The 21,348-nt window shown below is 45.7% G+C and overlaps 2 protein-coding genes across 2 annotated transcripts in view; both read left to right on the top strand.

The window, feature by feature from the left end:
• The first annotated feature begins 1,573 nt into the window (after positions 1-1,573).
• Positions 1,574-14,686, top strand: LOC136316435 (microtubule-actin cross-linking factor 1-like). The gene is made up of 10 exons (XM_066248467.1): positions 1,574-1,618; positions 4,028-4,261; positions 5,770-5,973; positions 7,087-7,192; positions 9,113-9,618; positions 10,398-10,574; positions 10,832-10,955; positions 12,162-12,370; positions 12,756-13,070; positions 14,526-14,686. The coding sequence occupies exons 1-8, from the start codon at positions 1,574-1,576 to the stop codon at positions 12,347-12,349; spliced, it is 1,584 nt and encodes a 527-aa protein (XP_066104564.1). The 3' UTR covers positions 12,350-12,370; positions 12,756-13,070; positions 14,526-14,686.
• Positions 14,687-16,348: 1,662 nt separating this feature from the next.
• Positions 16,349-21,348, top strand: part of LOC136316138 (E3 ubiquitin-protein ligase RNF213-like) — a 51,760-nt gene continuing 46,760 nt past the window's right edge. The window contains 3 exon segments of the mRNA XM_066247935.1: positions 16,349-16,485; positions 17,180-17,569; positions 18,208-18,374. Coding sequence (XP_066104032.1) covers positions 18,342-18,374 — 33 coding nt within the window. The 5' untranslated portion in view covers positions 16,349-16,485; positions 17,180-17,569; positions 18,208-18,341.

Genomic DNA, 21,348 nt, shown 5'->3' with positions numbered 1-21,348 from the left:
TGAATTTCTGTTCCTGAAGAGTAACTGCCCCTGATAGTCTGCATGCCTGTGGTTTCCTGTGGGTTTAAAGCCCCTTGTGACTCTGACCTCTCTCTCATCATTGAATTTTTCTGTGTATAGCCTTGTTGGGCACATTTCTCTCTCTGTGTAATACCCTTGGGTCAGAAACCCTGAATTTCTTAAGAGCTATATAAGAATCTGGACGGTGTGATGTTTACCTTGTCCCTGACTTCACTGTTTTCTGTCCAAAGTGCATGTCTGGGACGTTCTGGCTTCTTCCTTTAGAAAAGTGGCCCTCACCTTAGTCACGATGGAGGAGCCGGGCGTGTCGTACACCCAGCCATGCTGACAGGGGCCCAGCGGCAGGTGGCTCTTGTTGGTGGCCAGGACGGCCAGCGGGTCCATGCAGCCCAGGGCGCTCTGGTTCCAGTCCACCTTGTAGCTACGGCAGTGGTAGGGGAAGGTGTGAAGTTCCGCTCCTCGGCCGGCCGGGCTCCAGCCACAGCACCGGCTCAGCTCAGCCACGCCGGGGCTCCGGCAGCGGTGGTCGTGGGTGAAGCCCAGGAAGACGATGCCCACATAGATGGGGGCGAAGGCGGCGGAGAGCAGAGCAAGGAGGAAAAACGTTTGCTTCTGGAAGAAGTTGAACTCCCCTACGTGCTCTAGGATGTCATCCACACTGGGCATTCTTGCTGCAGGCAGAAGTCCTGATGCGTTTCCCTCCACGGCCGCACTGTCCCCGAGAGAGGCTGCGGCCAGCTCAGCACAACTCTTGACCAAAAGTCAAAGTGTAAGTGTGAGTTTGCTTTAGAAAGGGGGCAGCTTTTGGTCCAGACCTTCCTGAGATCAGGCCGGCCCCCAGCTGTGTCCTTCTCCAGAGGGAGCTTGTCCTGCTGCTCTCCTGATGTGCCTGAGCAAGTAACGAGGCCAGATGTTGTGTTGAGTAACGTTGCTCCTGAAGAGCTTGCACAGCCTCCTACCAGCGGCACAACCAATCCTTCCTCTGTGTCACAGAGGGAGAAACCTGAGCACTTGCATATCATGGACCTGTTCATCTTTCCCTCGTGTACCAAGTGTCCAGGAAATTAACATATTCGTAGCTCACCCACACAGTCCGCCTTTTCTCCAAGGCTCTGCAGTGAACGCACAAGCACTTGGCCATGCCCGCCAGCGGCTTGTGACGCAGGGACTGGACCAGAGCCCTCGCCGGTATTTGAGGAGCTGTGTAGACCCTTCCACCGGTCTGCACTGCAGACAACGGCATGTGCCCCGGACGTGTGGCGCGGCTGTTTATTTGGGGTTTTCTCTGCATGTTATAATTCTACTTTTTTAAAAAAATGCCAGTTCTTGCCTTTCAACTCTGAAGTGTCCTTCCCTTGACCCATTTGTAAAGAAAAATATTTGCCACGCTTGTAGATCAAGGGTGAGACAGGAATGTTCTCGTCCTGCTGTCTTGTGTTCCCAGATATTTCTGCCTGGGGTCAGGGTGCCCCATCAGCATGGTGTTGGGCGCACCCAGATGCCAGGGAAACAGGCGACCCATCTTCCTGGTGGGCTAAAAAATACTGGCTGCATGGGGGAGTTGCCCCGTGAAGGTGGCCTGTTGGTACCTCCACATGTGAGAACACCAGACATCGAATCCCATTTTCTTTCCTCCTGTTCTCATCTCCCACCAACTTTGTCATCCTGAGCTATAACCTTGTTTTATATTTCAGGGCATTATCTTGTTTTCGTAGAATGAAAGTTATTAATTGTCTCTTGGCCCCTTTGCATTTTAATTAGACCCTGCAGAAACAACAAAATACTTGTCACCAGAAACTGGAGGATCTTTGCAGCTGGGTAGGACAGGCGGAAAGAGCATTGGTGGGCCACCAAGGCAGAGCCACCCAGCAGGATCTTTCTGCTTTGCAGAAGAACCAAAGTGACTTGAAGGACAGTGTGGGTTAATTCATTTCTTAAATTCCTTCAACAAATATTTATAAAAGGTTACTAGATATCATGCATAGTGCTTAGTGCTACCAACATGCTGGTAAATATCCCTGCTCACATGAAGCTTACCATGTAGTAGAAGGGTCAGGTGTGTGTGTGTGTGTGTGTGTGTGTGTGTGTGTGTGTATAGAATCATGATAATGTATAAGTAATTATTAATTATGTCAGGAAGGAAAAGTTACAAGAATGTATAATAGAGAGACCCAATCTAGTCTGGGATATCAGAACAGTTTACCTTGAAGAAGTGTCGCTTAAACCGAGAAATGAAGGATACACAGGGTTGAAGGCATGAAAGGGTGAGAGGACGAAGAGAATATGCAGCGTGTGTATCTGTGTTGGTGAGAATGGGATTGAGCCCCTCACTGTCCAGAACTGAAAGACAGCTAGTTCAGTTGGATTGAAAAGAACACAAGAAAGATTAGTGACTAATGAGGCTGGAAACTACTCAGAGGTGCCCACATCATGCTGGTTCTTACAGGCTGCAGTAAGGATAAGGAGAGGATGGAAGACCAACCAGGCCTTGACTCAGCTAGAATCCTGTTGTCAACTCTCATTACACAGTCAAAATATATTCAACACGTTTATGGGGTTCTTCATTTTTGTCTTCACTAAATATTTGGTCAGAAATTTAAATTTTGCTTTAGGCCCTGGCTGGTTGGCTCAGCTGTAGAGCGTCGGCCTGGCGTGCGGGGGACCCGAGTTCGATTCCCGGCCAGGGCACATAGGAGAAGCGCCCATTTGCTTCTCCACTCCCCACCCCCTCCTTCCTCTCTGTCTCTTCCCCTCCCGTAGCCAAGGCTCCATTGGAGCAAAGATGGCCCGGGCGCTGGGGATGGCTCCTTGGCCTCCGCCCCAGGCACTAGAGTGGCTCTGGTTGCAACACAGCGACGCCCCGGAGGGGCAGAGCATCGCCCCCTGGTGGGCAGAGCGTCGCCCCTGGTGGGCGTGCCGGGTGGATCCCGGTTGGGCGCATGCGTGAGTCTGTCTGACTGTCTCTCCCCGTTTCCAGCTTCAGAAAAATACAAAAAAATAATAATAATAATAAATAAATAAAATAAATTTTGCTTTAAAATTGAATATTAGAGCCTGACCAGGTGGTGGCACAGTGGATAGAGCATTGGGCTGGGATGCGGAAGGACCCAGGTTCGAGACCCTGAGGTCACCGGCTTGAGTGTGGGCTCATCTGGTTTGAGCAAAAGCTCACCAGCTTGGACCCAACGTTGCTGGCTCGAGCAAGGGGTTACTCAGTCTGCTGAGGGCCTGAGGTCAAGGCACATATGAGAGAGCAATCAATGAACAACTAAGGTGTCTCAATGTGCAACGAAAAACTAATGATTGATGCTTCTCATCTCTCTGTTCCTGTCTGTCTGTTCCTATCTCTCTCTCTCTCTCTCTGACTCTCTCTGTCTCTGTTTAAAAATTTTTTTTTGAATATTAGAACATTTCTTAATTAAATATTATGTTGAAGCCTAACCAGTCAGTGGCTCAGTGGATAGAGCGCCAGACTGAAAAGCAGAGGGCCCAGGTTCAAAACCCCGAGGTCACCGGCTTGCACGTGGGCTCACCAGCTTGAGCACAGCGTCGCTATTTTGAGCGTAGGATCATATAGACATGACCCCATGGTCACTGGCTTGAGCCCAAAGGTCATCAGCTAGAAGCCCAAGATCTCTGGCTTGAGCCCAAGGTCACTGGCTTGAGCAAGGGGTTGTTCTCTCTGCTGTAGCCCCTGGGTCAAGGCACATATTAGAAAGGAATCAGTGAACAGCTAAGGTGCCACAACAAGGGCTTGATGCTTTTCATCTTTCTTCCTTCTTGCTTATCTGTTCCTATTTGTCCCTCTCTGTCTCTCTTTCTCTGCCTCTGGCATAAAGAAAAAAATTTTTTTTTATTATTTGCATTGGTTTAGGCCTAAACCTTAAGCAATTATAGTCAGGGACATACATCTGTTGCAGATAGGTCATCCCACCTCGTAGTGTTGTTAGAGGTCTTAGGTGTACTGAAGTCAAAGGCTCTGCCATCCCTGTTTTCATGTGTTAAGGATTTAAAGGACGACATTCAGAATCATGCCACCTCATTTGCCAGTGTTATTAGAGACATTGAAGGGCTCCTGGAAGAGAACCAGACCAAGATGAGCCCCCACGAGTTGACAACTCTTCAGGAAAAACTTCGTCAGGCTAAGGAGCAATATGAGGCTCTCCAGGAAGGGACGCGGGTGGCCCAGAAAGAGCTGGAGGAAGTGGTGACCTCAGCCTTACAGCAAGAGACTGAGAAGGTAACCAGACTGCAGTGACACTTGCTATTTCTCCATAAATGTTTTGGTACCTACACAAATGAAAGGTAATGAGGGGAAACCGCCTTATAGAGAGCATAGACTCATGAACAAGGGCTGTTTCAGGAACAGATCTGTGAACCAACATTTTATTTTTTACAAGAAACATCCTGAAGAATTTTAAGTCAGGAATAGTTGGTAGGAAATTCATATTACCCCTACCCCCCCAAAAAAAAATCTGGCTGCTGAGTGCTCAGTACTCTAGTTGGAAAATGTCAGAAAGAATTTAGTGAGAAAGAGGTACTCTGAGGAGGAAAATGCAAATGTCATATTTCTTCCAGGAATCTAGACTCGTGATTCGAGAGTGCTGGGGGATGGGGAGTATTCGTGGGCTGCAAGCCACCCCCCCACCTGCCACTGTGGTTTCAGTGGGAATCAGCACTGGGATACCCTGTGAGAAGGGGAGGTCTCAGGTGGTCTTGTGGGCCCACTCGGCACTGGCAGATTGAATTGGAATCCTTTGTCTGGCCACGGACTCAGATGCTAACAGGGAAGTAGAGAAAAGAGAAATAAGTTACTTGAAGATGAATTCTGAACTATATGAATGTATCACGTGGCATATCTTTTTTTTTTTTTTTTTTTTTTTTGTATTTTTCTGAAGCTGGAAATGGGGAGAGACAGTCAGACAGACTCCCGCATGCGCCCGACTGGGATCCACCCGGCACGCACACCAGGGGCGATTCTCTGCCCCTCCGGGGCGTTGCTCTGCCACGACCAGAGCCATTCTAGCGCCTGGGGCAGAGGCCAAGGAGGATCCCCAGCGCCCGGGCCATCTTTGCTCCAATAGAGCCTTGGCTGCGGGAGGGGAAGAGAGAGACAGAGAGGAAGGAGGGGGGGTGGAGAAGCAAATGGGCGCTTCTCCTATGTGCCCTGGCCGGGAATTGAACTCGGGTCCCCCACACGCCAGGCCGACGCTCTACCGCTGAGCCAACCGGCCAGGGCCGGCATATCTTTTCAATCAATTAAAATACTTGAAGAGTCAGAAAATAGTTTCAGAACTTAATGCTCTTTTGGCAGAGAAAGGGATAGCAGGAGACTATTTCCCTTAGGGAGGAGCAGCCAGGGAGTTGAGTGTGACTGTGTTCGCTCGTACCCTGGGAGGCAGTGTATCACTTGCATACCTAGAAAGGATGCTGTGAGACCTTGCTGGGTGCCAGGACTAAATCGCCTCCTAATAAAATGAAGCCTTTTAATAAAATCCTGGGATTTTCTCCCTCCCACTCTACCTTTTAAAACAGTAAGGTATAGAGAAAATCTAGAGATAATTTTAAATAATTCTTTTTTTCAATAGATTTAGATGCTTGTTCTTTTTTGTGGGTCAGTGACTGATTTCACCATGTCTTGGAGCTTCTCTTTTTCTTTAGCATAAAAACTTCCCTCTTGACTTAACCTGTACCCTGTAATTGCTGAGTATCTATGGCCTTCCCACTGGGCTCCCTCTGTGGCTTCAGAGCAAGGCAGTAAAGGAGCTGGCTGAAAACAGAAGTCAGATGGATGCTCTCTTGGATTGGATGGCCTCAGTGGGCTCCCCTGCTGGACAGATGGAGCGGCTGTCAGGAGCTAGCCTGGAGAAAGGAGACTTGGATACCACTGATGGTCACATGGGAGTGAACCACACCGCAGAGAAACTGGACAAGCGATGTGAGAAGATGAAGGTGAGGGTGTTAGTTTGTCCTCACTGTGCTGGGGACTCTCTTCTGCCCTGGACAACTTACCATAACCTTGCTCATAGATCCAGTGAGCTGTTCAGTTTATCTCTTTGATGTCTCTGCAGCTTTGTCACTGTTGGGCGCTCACCTTGCAGTACTCTGCCCCTTACTTTGCACAGCACTGCTCTGCCCTTCATAATCTTTCTCCTAGGCCCCCTTTCTAGTGCTGTTGTGCTTTCTACTAGTGTGCTAGGCCTCCTCTCATCTTTCAGAATATACTTTTCTAGTCTTGTCCATTTATGACATTTCAGTTATCATTTATACTAAATAATTACATGTGTATATTTGTCTCCAGCCCAAATGCCTGTGCTGAGATTCAAGCCAGTGTATAAACCTCTATCAGTGACTTGGAATCACAAGCGCCTCAAACTGACAAGTGGAACTCCTGTTTCCTATACTGCCCCTCCCTGATCAAACACGTTCTCCTTCCTGTATGCCCATCACTGCCTGCATTAGACCTCATCTTAGACTCCTTTCCCTGCCTCACTGCCCCATATCGCATCAGTCATCAAACCCCATGTTGCTTATCTCTCTTTCACAGCAGCCACACTGCTTTGTCTCCAGTGAGATGTTATTGTAGTTCCGACTGCTATCAAGTCATCTTCTACTGGTCTCCTTTCCTGTTGGCTTTTCTCCTCCAATCCATCCCCCACACTGAAGGGATCTTTCTAACATGCTATACCCTTTTAATGGTTCCCTATTGCACGCATGAAACCATTTCTTACTATGTATCTGTACTCATTTATTCATTCATTTAGCAAATATTAACCACCTGCTATATGACAGGCAGTAGAGATTAACCAGTGAACCAACCAGATAAAGTGTCTCCTGGGACATTAACTGACATGCGCAGGTACATTGTATTACATGATTGAGGGATGCTTATATTATATATTCAAGGCACTTAAAAACACATAGATCACATGTTGTAGTAGTGATATCTTTCTAGCAAAGCAAATCTGGTTTAGCTGGAGTGCTTCATTGAACAGCTTGTGTGGTCCATTGCCTTATCGTGTACTAATAGGATTTCTGCCTCTGGCATGCTTCTGTGCTTGGAAGATTCATTGTGTTGTGTCCCCCCTGAGCCCTGGCACTCTTGTAACAGCACAGAGCAGAGATGGTTCTGCTGTCATGGGAACCTTCCTGACACCTCCTGCTGGCAGCAGTCAGCTTGCCCAGGGCTATCTCCATTCTAGGAAGGAAACTGCCGTACTGATGGGTGGATGGTTTAGAGCAGGGGTCCCCAAACTTTTTACACAGGGGGCCAGTTCACTGTCCCTCAGACCGTTGGAGGGCCAGACTATAAAAAAACTATGAACAAATCCCTAAGCACACTGCACATATCTTATTTTAAAGTAAAAAAACAAAACAGGAACAAATACAATATTTAAAATAAAGAACAGGTAAATTTAAATCAACAAACTGACCAGTATTTCAATGGGAACTATGGGCCTGCTTTTGGCTAATGAGATGGTCAGTGTCTGGTTCCATACTTGTCACTGCGAGCCGTGACAAGTGATACGACGTGCTTCCGGAGCCCTGACGTGTGCGTCCCGCATCGCTGTGCTTTGTGGCGCCACCACATACAGCACACAGGATGCATCCTGTGCTCTCTCACTGACCACCAATGAAAGAGGTGCCCCTTCCGGAAGTGCGGCGGGGGCCGGATAAATGGCCTCAGGGGGCTGCATGTGGCCCGTGGGCCGTAGTTTGGGGACCCCTGGTTTAGAGGATGAGAAGGAGACATCTGGATGTTATACAGATAGGCTATATGGTACTATACGCTCCCTGCTATCTATGGATAGGAGCAGGATATATATATATATTTGTCACCCCCCGCTTCCCTAAGAGGATATTGGAATCTGAGGCTATCGGATTGCTCTTGGTACAGGCTAAAATTGGATAATATCCGGAAGAAAAGTAGGCAATAGTCCTTCTCTCAGTAGTTGCATAAACAGCATAGATATTTAGGCACACTGACTTGAGCTCCCACTGACTTTTGTTAGACTCGAAAAGAACATTGTAAAAACAACCACTACTTGCCTGACCAGGCGGTGGCGCAGCGGATAGAGCGTCGGACTAGGATGCGGAGGACCCATGTTCGAGACCCCGAGGTCGCCAGCGTGAGCAGGGCTTATCTGGCTTGAGCAAAGCTCACCAGCTTGGACCCAAGGTCGCTGGCTTGAGCAAGGGGTTACTCGGTCTGCTGTAGCCCCATAGTCAAGGCACATATGAGAAAGCAATCAGTGACCAACTAAAAGTGCCACAATGAAAAACTGATGATTGATGCTTCTCTTCTCTCTCCATTCCTGTCTGTCTATCCCTCTCTCTGACTCCCTCTCTGTCTCTGTAAAGAAATAAACAAACAAAAAAACAACCATTACTGTTCTCCTTTCACTTGTATTCCATTGGAATAGAAAGAAGGTCCACATAGAAACACATGGAGATAGCACATACAAATGACCTGTTCTGTCCAGAAACACTATTTACTCTAATATATAAATTTTTTACTAACAAATTAATTTTCCTAGATCTTTCCTGATAGGGACATAAGTAATTGTCTTCACTGATAATTGATTGAGAAGTCCCAGCTAAGAATTTGCAGTTTTTATATTGTCCCATGTGTGGCTCACCCAGCTTATTCTCCTCTTCCATTAATTTAGGTAACTATTAGTTGGCAATTTGTACCTTCTCTTTGACTTAGGTAGTTTAGTGAAGAGAGTCAGGTCAGGAGTTCATCCCTTAACTATCTGCATGACCTTTATCAGTAGTGTGTCTTTTTGGTATTCACTTAACCCTATCTTTAATATTGATATTATATTGTCTTCCCACATTGCATATTGTGCCACAAGTCAGATAAGATAATACATATAAAATATGTTTAAGAAGTATGTTTCTATATGTGTTAGTTCAGCTGGAATTGGCATATGGCATCATGCTTAGAGAGAAAGAGATTAGTGATTTCTGAGCATCTATAAATGTGGTCTATGCATTTCTGTTTCACCTCTAGTTATAATCAAATTATTGTGGTGTCTGTACTGATTATCTTTTGTTTGGGGGATTTTTTGCCAAGCCTGACACCAAGAATTGCTGTCTCAGCAGCAAAATTTTATCCTGGCCACCCAATCAGCTCAGGCCTTTCTGGACCAGCATGGCGACAATCTCACACCTGAGGAGCGACAGACGCTGCAGGAAAAGCTAGGAGAGCTAAAGGAACGCTACGCTACTTCCCTGGCCCAGTCTGAGGCAGAGCTGAAGCAGGTGCAGACGCCACGGGGTGAGCTGCAGAGGTTTCTGCAGGACCATCAGGAGTTTGAAAACTGGCTGGAACAGTCTGAAAAGGAGCTGGAGAGCATGCACCAGGGAGGCAGCAGCCCCGAGGCCCTTCCCTCCCTCCTCAAGCGGCAGGGCAACTTCTCAGAGGACGTCATTTCCCACAGAGGAGACTTGAGATTTGTGACTATCTCAGGACAGAAAGTGTTGGACACTGAAAACAGCTTTGAGGAAGGCAGAGAACCATCAGCAACTGGAACCTTAGTGAAGGACAAGCTGAAGGATGCAACAGGGAGATACACTGTTCTCCATTCAAAGGTATGGAAGAGGCTCTGGCAGCCTCTGGGTCAACGATCGTGGCAGCCCCCACAGTACTGTGGGTGGTTTCTGAGGCTTAGAAACCTCACAACACAGTGAGTGAGCTCATCTGTATATAGACTACAGGCAGAATGTCTTTTTGAGCTGTGCAAAAATGTAAAATGTGGAGGCCTATGGGCTGATGCCTGATCCTAGCCATACTGGGTATGTCTCACTCTGGTGATGAAGGTGGAGGTGCTCACCTCTTGTATCTTGGCCAGCAGACACAGCTCCCGAGAGACATAGCACAGGGGAAGCTTACACCACGTACGCAGTCTGTGTTCCTGGACAGAGCATCTAGGGTTAATCCTTATTTTCACTCCTATCGAAGACCTCTGTTTAGCTCCTCAGGTATAGAGCCTAGTGAGTTCTTCTCACCTTTATTGTGCTTTGTACCAATACCTCTTAACCCTTGAAAAGGAACACTTTTGTACCTCTTAATGCCATTTCTGCCTGCAACCTGATGTATATTATTGAATACTTTGGTGGTTTGTCATCCAACTCACTAAATCTTCTCTTGTATGTAATAAAGTTGAGGTGAATAGTAGAATCAAGCAGCAAGGAACTCACTCATAAAAGGTCGTTGCTACCCCTCTATCCATGGAGGCCTCGGTACTACTTCTAACTGTAGTTATGGTGAGTTCCCTGTAACAAAGCCGGGTCTCTCTTTGGACTCGGCCTAGGCAGCTGCTGCCTTTTGCCGGGCCTTGCTTAAGCTTGCTTTCCCTCCTCTCTGGCAGTGTACACGATTCGGTACTCACCTGAACATGCTGCTAGGCCATTACCGGCAGTTCCAGAGCAGTGCTGGCAGCCTGCAGGCCTGGATGCAGGCTTGCCAGGCCAATGTGGAGAAGCTCCTCTCAGATACTGTTGCCTCTGACCCTGGGGTCCTGCAGCAGCAGCTTGCAACAACAAAGGTAAGCCGGGACACAGGCTGTGGTTTTGTATGGCTTACAGTATCCAAAAGTAAAACAAATACTGGTGTTTAGGTTAAAAGCTGCTGTTGGGTTGGGATGCCTGGGAGAAGATCCCATTCCTAAACAATTTATTCTAGTATCTATGGCTGTGGATAAGCTGAGAATTACTTTGTAAAGCATCTTAGTAGTCCTGGATTCCTAGAACCAGCTTTGATTACTCACATGTTTTTCTTTTGTCCTTTTTCATGGACAAGCAGCAGTTGCAGGAGGAATTGGCTGAGCACCAAGTACCTGTAGAAAAGCTCCAAAAAGCAGCTTGTGACCTCATGGAAATTGAAGGGGAGCCAACCCCAGACCACAAGCGTGTTCAAGAAACTACAGGTGTGAAGTGGCAACAGGAATAATGCGGTCTTAAATCCTAGTATGTACCTCTGTCCTGTAATAGATCCCATTGTGTTCTGTAAGTATCTGATCCTAGCTGGGTGCTGAGGATATAAACATGAATAGGTTACCCTCTCATGAACTTGATTCTTCTGTCATTGAAGGGCCTTTGCAGTTTGGCTTCAACCTCTTTTCCCTAGGCATTCTGCCTTCTATCCACACCCTACATTTTCCTTTCCCAAGTAAATTTCGCATTTCTTTTTTTTTTTTTTTTTTTTTTTTGTATTTTTCTGAAGCTGGAAACAGGGAGAGACAGTCAGACAGACTCCCGCATGCGCCAGACCGGGATCCACCCGGCACGCCCACCAGGGGGTGATGCTCTGCCCCTCCGGGGCGTCTCTCTGTTGTGACCAGAGCCACTCTAGCGCCTGGGGCAGAGGCCAAGAAGCCATCCCCAGCGCCCGGGCCATCCTTGCTCCAATGGAGCCTCGCTGCGGGAGGGGCAGAGAGAATGAGAGGAAGGAGAGGGGGAGGGGCGGAGAAGCAGATGGGCGCTTCTCCTGTGTGCCCTGGCCGGGAATCGAACCTGGGACTTCTGCATGCCAGGCCAACGATCTACCACTGAGCAAACCGGCCAGGGCCAGATTTCACATTTCTTAATTGCTTTACCCCTGAAGTTTTTTCTGTTGCTTAGCTGATAACATTAATTGAGTGTTTACCGTACATAATGAAATCTTGCTTGTGCTTCAAGATGTGGCCAAGAGGTTGCTTGCTTTGTAAACTCCTGACTTCTGCTGGAAAGGAGGTCTCCTGACCTCCCAAAAGAAATGAGAGAGAAATAATTGTTCTTCTTTCAGGCTTCTCTAGTACTCTTAATCCCAGTGTGAGGCACTCGTGCTTTTGTCTTCACGGTGAGTTGTGATGTGCCTTCCTCGGCCTATGCTCTTTTATGTTTATAAAAAGCAGGATTTGACTGTGATTGTCTTTAGTCCTCAGCTTCTAGCACAATTTCTGGCACTTAGTAGGTGCCAAATACATAATGCTATGGAATTCGGCTCAACTACTAATGCCCTTTAAGCTTATTCCTTCTATTTGTCTTGATGTCTATTATTATTATAATTAACATGCCATTTAAATACATTCTTTTTTAAAAGCATACCACAAAAATAGTCTCCACTCTCTCTTTTCATGGCTTTGACTTTCCAGATTCCATACTTGGCCATTTCCAAAGCCTGTCCTGTGGTCTGGCCGGACGCTCTGCTCTGCTGCAGAAGGCGATTGCCCAGTCTCAGAGTGTGCAGGAGAGCCCGGACAGCTTGCTGCAGTCCATCCGGGAGGTGGACAAAAACCTGGAAGAGAAGCAGGTGGCATCCCTCTCATTGGGAGTCATCTGAGAAGCCCTTGCCACTAACATGGTGAGACCTCTACCACCAGAGTTTCATATAGGGTATATTTGCCATGTTCCATAATTGTATCACTTTGCGAAAGTAACAGGAGAAGAATTCATTTTTACGAATCTTCTGATGATGAGACTTAGAGTGACTAGTCCATATGAAGATATTCCTACCTAATTTCCAAACCATTGTTAAACTTGAAGAACAGTGGTGACAGCATAGTCATTTGGTGGAAAGGTTCTAGTACTAGGGGGAATGAGACATAGGGAACTCTGAAGGCTTCGTTGCAACTCTAAACCTCCTTGAGGGGGGTGAGCATGTAGTTATTACAAGTTTATTAGTCTGTGGCTCGGGTCTCCTAGAATAAGTGAGCCAGGAGCTTGACAGCCATGTTTTTTGATGACAGAAATGGAAGCAGGACATTGCTCGGCAGAAGAGCAGCTTGGAGGCCACCCGTGCGATGGTGACCCAGTTCATGGAGACCGCAGACAGCGCCACGGCCGCAGTACTGCAGGGCAAGCTGGCGGGGGTGAGCCAGTGCTTTGAACAGCTCTGTCTACAGCAGCAAGAGGAGAGCTCTCTGAAGAAGCTCCTGCCCCAAGCAGAGATGTTTGAACATCTCTCTGACAAGCTGCAGCAATTCATGGAAAACAAAAGTCGTATTCTGGCCTCTGGAAATCAGCCAGATCAAGATTTCACACATTTCTTCCAGCAGATCCAGGTGAGGACGTACCTGCCAAATGACAAGACAAAGGGAAAACAAGGGCGAGGAGGGGACCAACATTTATTGAGCGCATACGTTGTCAGTCAGTGTACTGGAAACTTTACCGTAAAGTTATCTTAAAAGAATTATCACAACCATCCTGCAAACTAGATATTGTTTGTCCATTTTTTAAAAACATAGCCTAATTTTTCACTCATAATACATGTTCAGTATCAGAAGAATACTTAGCTCATCATAGTCACTCAGGGATGCAAGTTGATGAAAACTTCATCCTGACATGTTTTTATGATTATTGCTTCACTAGGAAGAAAGAATATCATATACATTTTGTTAATTGAAGCAAGCTTTACTTGCCCGCAGCTGACTGACTGATATGTAATCCTGCCAAGTAACTAGAAGGCATGGAAGTAGGAATATTTGGTGAAGAGTATTATCTACCAAACATAGATACATACATCCAGCAGTGGAATTGCTGGGTCATAATATATAGCCAGCCAACCTGTGCTCTGGAATGGCTGCCCATTCTGTTTCATTAGCCTTTCTATTCATTTACTATAGTACACTATTATTAATTACCAGAACTTTAAGGTATGTTTTAATATCTATATGCTCTCATTCTTATTTTTTTCCTTCAGGATTTTTCATAGCTATAAAAATATGAACTTTATGAATCAACTTTATTCTATAAAAAAATTGATATTTTTATTTGGGTCATATTAAATTTACCTATACATACATACATACATGTATATGTAAATACACATTTTTATGGACACCTTTCCATTTATTCAGTCTGCTTTTGTATGTTGCAGACTGTTTTACTCATAAAGATTTTATGTTTCTTATTAGCTCATTCCTGAAATTGTACCTTTTGTGTGGCTATTGTATGAAGTCTTCACACTTGATTTTTATATGTTAGTTTTATGTTCTGATACCTTATTTATTGAATTACTTCATTGTTTGATTTATTTGTATTTTTGATTCTTTTGGGTTTTGCAAGTACACTTTCATGTAATGTGAAAATGTAGTTTTATCTCTTTCAATTTTTCTGCCACAAATTGTTTTCTCTTGCCTAACATCTTCAATGCAATTTTAAATAATAGTGGAGAGAGTGTTTGCCTGGTTTTTGGAAGAAGAGGTAGACTGTAGAAGCTTGGAGAGGTGTAATGGCCTAAGATCACAAGCCAGTAAGAGGCAAAACTACCATTGAATTTCAGGTCTTTTTGATTCCAAAACCTCCATTCTTTTCATTCCCTTATGCTGCCTAGCTTCTTTCATCTTTTAGTGTGTACTTATTTTTAAGGGTTAATATATTTCCTGTTAATATATTTTAGGTACTCAGAGACAGTGGAATGAATGCAGGCTTTGGATCTTAAGTCCAGCTCTGCTACTTTTTAGGCAGTTGACTAATATATTTCAGAGAAGTTAATATATTTCCTGTTTGTTTGACAGGAGCTCAATTTGGAAATGGAAGGCCAACAGGAGAACCTTGATACTCTCGAGCACCTGGTCTCGGAACTGAGCTCCTGTGGCTCTGCACTGGACCTTTCTCAGCACCAGGACAGGATACTGAACCTCAAAAAGGACTTCACAGAGCTACAGAAGATAGTTAAAGAAAGGTGAGTTCTCATATATGTGGGTCAGTGTCGGGGAGCTAGTTTTTTTCTTGCTGTTGAGTGAAATGATTATCTCACCATTAATCACTAGAATATATGATACTAAGAACTCTACTATGGAGTCATAGGAGATTTGGAGAGTGCCTCTTTCAACCAAAGCTATTCAATCTACTTTATGTTTAGTGGTTTTTCTGTTACTAAATAGTGAGTTTGGTGTTTTGTTTTTTTTCAGTAATGGGGCTCAGTTACCTCTCTGTACTATAAAAAGCTTAGGTCACCTGGACCAAACAGATCAAATTTGGGGCAGCAAATAGGATTATGGCAGGATTTGAAATAAAGAGAAAAGTTGGAGACTTCCCAGACATAGTTGAGGGTTATATTGGCAATAAGCCTGCTTGTTTTGACCACATTTAAGTTGCTGTTTCGGAGGAGTGTGTGGGTTCTCTCTCTTTTTTTAAGGCATACATGGGGATGTGACAAAGGTGGCCAGTTTCGGGTTATCAGCTCACTGCTGTAAAACCATGATTTTTTCATTAGAAAGCCTCATGTGGATCTAAGAGCTTGTTAAGATTTCTTCTCTTGGTTTAGCCATATGTATCAGGGGTAGTCAACCTTTTTATACCTACCACCCACTTTTGTATTTCTGTTAGTAGTAAAATTTTCTAACTGCCCACCGGTTCCACAGTAATGGTGATTTATAAAGTAGGGAAGTCACTTTACTTTATAAAATTTATAAAGCAGAGTTACAGCAAGTGAAAGCATATAATAATCATTACTTACCAAGTACTTTATGTCGGACTTTTGCTAAGTTTGGCAGACTAAATCTTTATAAAACAACTTACTATAGTTAAATCTATCTTTTTATTTATATAATACTTTGGTTGCTCTGCTACCACCCACCATGAAAGCTGGAACGCCCACTAGTGGGTAGTAGCGACCAGGTTGATTACCTCCGATATATATAATATTGATTTAGCAGATGACGGTCTTAATGACTAGAGGAAAGTAGTTGCTCAAACCAATGCAGGTAGGTAATTTAGGGGAGGGGAGAAGATGGGGACAAACGCCAAGAAGGCTTTATTTTTCTTCCCCTATGCTAAGGCCTTTTAGCTCTGGCTTGAAGTCTGATAGATGTGGCTGGCCATTTCCAAAACTTGAGTTCCAAATTGATTTCTCTTTTCTTGATTTTTGTTATTTGTGAGTATACTTACTCTAACTTCACAGAGCCTCTGTTTTAACATCTTCCTTGCTAAAGGAATTAGCATTTGAATTAGGCCTTGAAAGAGTCAACTGCCTAAAAAGTAGCAGAGCTGGACATAAGATCCAAAGCCAGCATCCTTTCCGTTGTATCTGAATACCTAAATAGCAGGCTCCCTTTAGTTTTTCTCACTTTCACTCTAGCTTGAGTAAGATTGAAGACTCCTTTCCCCAGAAATGTCCAAACAAGGGCAACAGATTCCTCACTCTGATGCTCTCCTACATTACACGTGGTTGTTCAGCCAAAGCTGCTGTGGCAAAGATGATGGGAAGGCCCTGTTAGGAAACTGATGCCATTGTCTCAGAATGAACTTAGTTTTCGTTTGCGTTGACTTCTTTACACAGCTTAGTCTGGCAAGTAACAAAACCTCTTCATTAACTGAGGGGAAGATGTATCATCTTGCCAGGAGCAATTGGATGAATTCCGGAAGCTAGTTAGGACCTTCCAGAAATGGCTGAAGGAAACAGAAGGGAGTATTCCACCTACAGAGACTTTCATGAGTACTAAAGAGCCTGAAAAGCAGATAGAATGCCTGAAGGTAGGTGAACAAAAAGATCTGCAGATCTTTGGGCTAGACAGCAGTTTAGAAATATATATGAATTCATGTCCAGCTGTGGGAAAGTGGTGTGAGATATCAATTTATCCCTTTGTATCAGAATAGAAATTCCCACCTATCCCTTCCCCCTACCTGAGCACTGAGCACCAAAAATCTCCTATTTAAAAACCAAGGCTGCCCTGCCTGACCTGGGTGGCACAGGATGGAACACAACGGGGTCTGAGGGGAAGCTGGGCCAGGGGTGGGGGGAGAAGAGGGCGGGACTCTCCCTTGTCAGGGGATTTGCGCTGCTTGGCGAGACTCGTGTGGTGCGGCTCCCCTCCTTCGCCTTCCCGGGGGCGGGGCTTTCCCTGCGGCCTGAGGGCCGCGGGGGCGTGGCTTGCTGAGCCGAGCGGCTGGCGCCCGGGAACTCTCTCTCACCGAACCGCGCAGAAGCCCCTCCCCCGGTGCCTCAGCCTCCAATCCCCTCCCTGTCCGCTCGGGTCTCTCCTTTTTCCTGCCCCCGCTCCGCTCCCTGTCCGCCCTCCTCCCCTGAGCTCTGCGTGGCTCCCGGGGTTCCAGGGGAGCTGCCCGCCCGGCGCGGCTGCGGCGAGGCGGTGCGGGGAGGGCGAGAAGAGCTGCCCGCCAGCCCGGCCCTTCCAGCGAGCCGCGGGCAAACGGCGCCTTTTGTTCCCAGCCAGAAGTTTGCTTGCCGGACCGTGACCGCTGTGGGCCGGGAGATCGGCGGGGCCGGCGGCGGCAGCGGGGGAGGCGGCGAATAGAGGCGGCTGCTTGACGTGCAGCCCACGGCGCGGCGGCTGCGGCCCGGGTACTGGCGGCGGCGGGGGAGGCGGCAACCATAGCACGCGAGACTCAGCTGCCGGAGGGACAAACTAACTTCCGGAGCGCGGGACCCGAGGCCGGCGCGGCCCGGAGCCACCTGCCAGCCAGCCAGCGGTGAGGCAACCCTGGCCCTCGGGGTGCGCAGCAAGGCGCGGGGGAGCGGGCCGCGCCGAGCGAGCCCTTCCGACAGACCCGCGGCGGCTGCTGAGCATAAAGTGTGAAAGCACAGATCCAAGAACAGAAGGTGAGAATGTTGGGACAGTGAACTCTTAACAGCCGCAGGGAGTGGCAGACAACCCATTCGCTTACACTTTAAGAAGTTTGTTCAGTTTTAGTAGAATCCTCACATACTTTGTGTGATCCTGAAAGAGAAAGGTAGACATTTATTTTTACTATCTTTAATGCACTAGTTTACTGTGGCATGTATTGGACTGAACACTTTGACTTAATAGGATACTTAAGTATCCTATTTCAATGTTTTAGCCACAGCTTTAGCTTACGAGGTTTTTGGTGTTTTAGGGTCAGCAGAATTTTAAACAATGCATTTATATAATTTTATGTATAAAGAAAAGTCTATCTAAATATCGGGAGGGTGTTAATTTTTATTTCAGTGCATTTTTCTCCTGGTTCAAAGTAAGTTTCCTGTTAGTCACGGAATGATGGGAGTCACTGCTCCATTTAAAAACTTAAATGTATGAAAAGTTTCCGTGGATGGTAGGAAATGTGCTGTACATCTTATGTTTTTGCCTCAAGGTGAAAAAAGTTAAGGTTAGTATTTGGTGGGGTGGGGATTGGGGACTTGTTTTTTATTCTTATTGTGAATTTTAAAGTGACCGACCCCATGTTATCACTTTTCATTCTTTTTAATCATGTGTACGATAGCTGCTCCAGCGACCCTTGGATGATCGAAAGGCCACTGTAGACATGCTTCAAGCAGAAGGAGGCAGAATAGCCCAGTCAGCTGAACTGGCTGATAGAGAAAAAATCACTGGACAGTTGGAGAGTCTGGAAAGTAGATGGGCTGGGCTCCTCAGCAAGGCAGCAGCCAGGTAAGGCCAGAGGCGTTTTGAGAATGGGTCAGAGAAGGTTTGTTTTGCCCTATATTTGACTTGCTATCACTGAGATGCTCTAAAAGCTCCTGGGTGCTTCATACAGTGCTTTGAAAGGTATTTAATGGCTTTTATCTTAAAGAGGGTACAGTCTTACAGATGATCCTCATAACCAGAATAACTCTCAGGTTATGAGTGTCACTCCTCCCTAAATTACTGAGACCTGGAAGACACCTTGGTCTGTTTTTCTGCTGCAGCATAATTGTGATTCCAAACAGACACAAGATTCCTGCCATCCAGCCAATTTTCTGAGTGTTTGAAACAGATTTTTCCCCTTCATATTTATAAACAATGTTTTTGATACTTAGAATTGAAATTTTCATTGATTTTCTTTCAGCTTATTAGAATATTAGATGTTTTTGCATCATAGAGCGAGTCTGTGGTTCTGTTAAATGTGCTTTCAAGAAATGCATAAATATTACTTTCTTCAATAAATGGCAAAAAGACAGGTAGTATATTTTTCTCCTCCAAGGCAATACCTTCTCATTCCATAACTAGAAGTTCCCCTAGTGTCACATGGGCTTAATAAGTCACATGGATGTCTTTACTTTCAGCCTGTACAGTCCCCAGTTTTAAAAATAAATGATAGCTGATCAGAAATCAATATGAGAGTAGTAGAGTTGATTATTTCTTATTGTGGACTAATTCAGTTGTCTGCCAATAGCAGTCTTCAAATAACTTCCTCCTCAGTCTGTTTACTTTCACCTGCTCATGGCTTATGTCTTACCTGAGTTACAAAGCAATTGCTTGCCCGTATTAGTGAGAAAAAACAAAAATAAAAGAATTCAACTTATTTTTACTTCCAAATTGCACTGCTTTTCTTCTTTCTCTGGCCATTTCTTTTTTTTTTTTTCATTTTTCTGAAGCTGGAAACAGGGAGAGACAGTCAGACAGACTCCCGCATGTGCCCGACCGGGATCCACCCGGCACGCCCACCGGGGGCTACGCTCTGCCCCCCAGGGGGCGATGCTCTGCCCATCCTGGGCGTCGCCATATTGCGACCAGAGCCACTCTAGCGCCTGAGGCAGAGGCCACAGAGCCATCCCCAGCGCCCGGGCCATCTTTGCTCCAATGGAGCCTTGGCTGCGGGAGGGGAAGAGAGAGACAGAGAGGAAAGTGCGGCGGAGGGGTGGAGAAGCAAATGGGCGCTTCTCCTGTGTGCCCTGGCCGGGAATCGAACCCGGGTCCTCCGCACGCTAGGCCGACACTCTACCGCTGAGCCAACCGGCCAGGGCCTCTCTGGCCATTTCTATCAGGATTGCCATTAAACTTCCAGTTACCCAGGCCTAAAACCTCAACCCTACTGTTAGTTCCCCTTACCTCCTACCAGCACCCCCAGTTTGTCACATCTACCAGCATGCTAACTTCTGTCCATTTTACGTCTATGGGGTCTTCCAGTTCACGTACCTCAGTTCATGACTTGAGTTCTCATTTGGCTTAGTTCACATGAAGTAGCTTCCTAACCAATCACTTTACTCATCACTCTGCTGCCACTTACCCCAAGGCCTTTGCCTCTTTGCACACTCAAAAACATTAAATGTTGCCTATAAATAAAATCTAAACTATCAATAGTTAACCCAGCATTCAAAACTTTCTACTGTTTGGTCTTAATTTACCTTCTTAGTTTCCCCTATTCCTCTCAGTCTTTATACAGTGTGTCCGTAAAGTCATGGTGCACTTTTGACTGGTCACAGGAAAGCAACAAAAGACGATAGAAATGTGAGATCTGCACCAAATAAAAGGAAAACTCTCCCAGTTTCATACCTATTCAGTGCAGTTCGATGTGGGCTCACGCACAGATTTTTTAGGGCTCCTTAGGTAGCTATCCCGTATAGCCTCTACAGACTTGTCACTGATTTTTGGCCTACCAGAATAGGGTTTCTTCACCAAACTGCTGGTTTCCTTCAACTGTTCATCCCACCGAGTAATGTTATTCCTATGTGGTGGCGCTTGGTTATAAACGTGCCGATATTCACGTTGCACTTTGGTCACAGATTCGAATTTAGCAAGCAACAGAACACACTGAACTTTGTACCGTCCGCATCTCGACTGGCATGGCCGTGGGCTGCTCTGCTGTATACACGGTGTTACATCATCATCTGCGTGTGCGCACATGCTGCCACATCATCCTACAGAAACTGGGAGGGTTTTCCTTTTATTTGGTGCAGATTTCACATTTCTATCGTCTTTTGTTGCTTTCCTTTGACCAGTCAAAAGTGCACCATAACTTTACAGACACACTGTATTATAGGTAAAGAAAATCATATTTTGTTCTTCAGTAACTTCTCTCAGTCTCCTATTCTGTCTTTTTGCTGGTAGTGTTGCATCTCCACAAAATACTTTTGGCCATCTATCTTCCCTTCTTCTGTGAATTACCTAAGTACAGCGGTACCTTGAGATACAAACAGACCAACATACGAATTTTTTAAAGATAAGAGCTGCGACTTGGTCCGTATTTTTGTTAGAGATCCGAGCGAAATTCCGAGATACAAGTCATGATTCAGGAAGCTGCAGCTAGTTAGCACGTTGGCACACGGTCCAGTATCGGCAGTTTGATATACAAGTGACTGACTTTCAAGCTCGGTTACAGAACAAATTAAATTGATATCTCAGGGTACCACTGGATAGAATAATCTCACCTTCCTCTTAAATTGCTGTTTATTAGTACCTTGTACTATGGTTATTAGTTTACGTAGTATTTATCTCCTGGGTCCATACTTTCATTAAAGTCATGATTTGTTTCTAAAGGACTTATGATTCTTGTTCTTCCCTACTCAGTCCCATCTTCCTGGCCTAACACAGTTTTTAGGCCATTTTTTAAAAGAAAAATGTCAAAAGCAGCTTCATTTGCTATAGACATTGTAAAGATCTTTTTGGAGTTTTTTTTTTAGAGTAGATTATTTTTTTAATTTCT

This window comes from Saccopteryx bilineata, chromosome 12, assembly GCF_036850765.1.
Source record: "Saccopteryx bilineata isolate mSacBil1 chromosome 12, mSacBil1_pri_phased_curated, whole genome shotgun sequence".
In the NCBI taxonomy this organism is placed as follows: domain Eukaryota; kingdom Metazoa; phylum Chordata; class Mammalia; order Chiroptera; family Emballonuridae; genus Saccopteryx; species Saccopteryx bilineata.
Note: the sequence above shows the minus strand (reverse complement) of the source record. Positions and strands in the feature narration are given on the sequence as shown.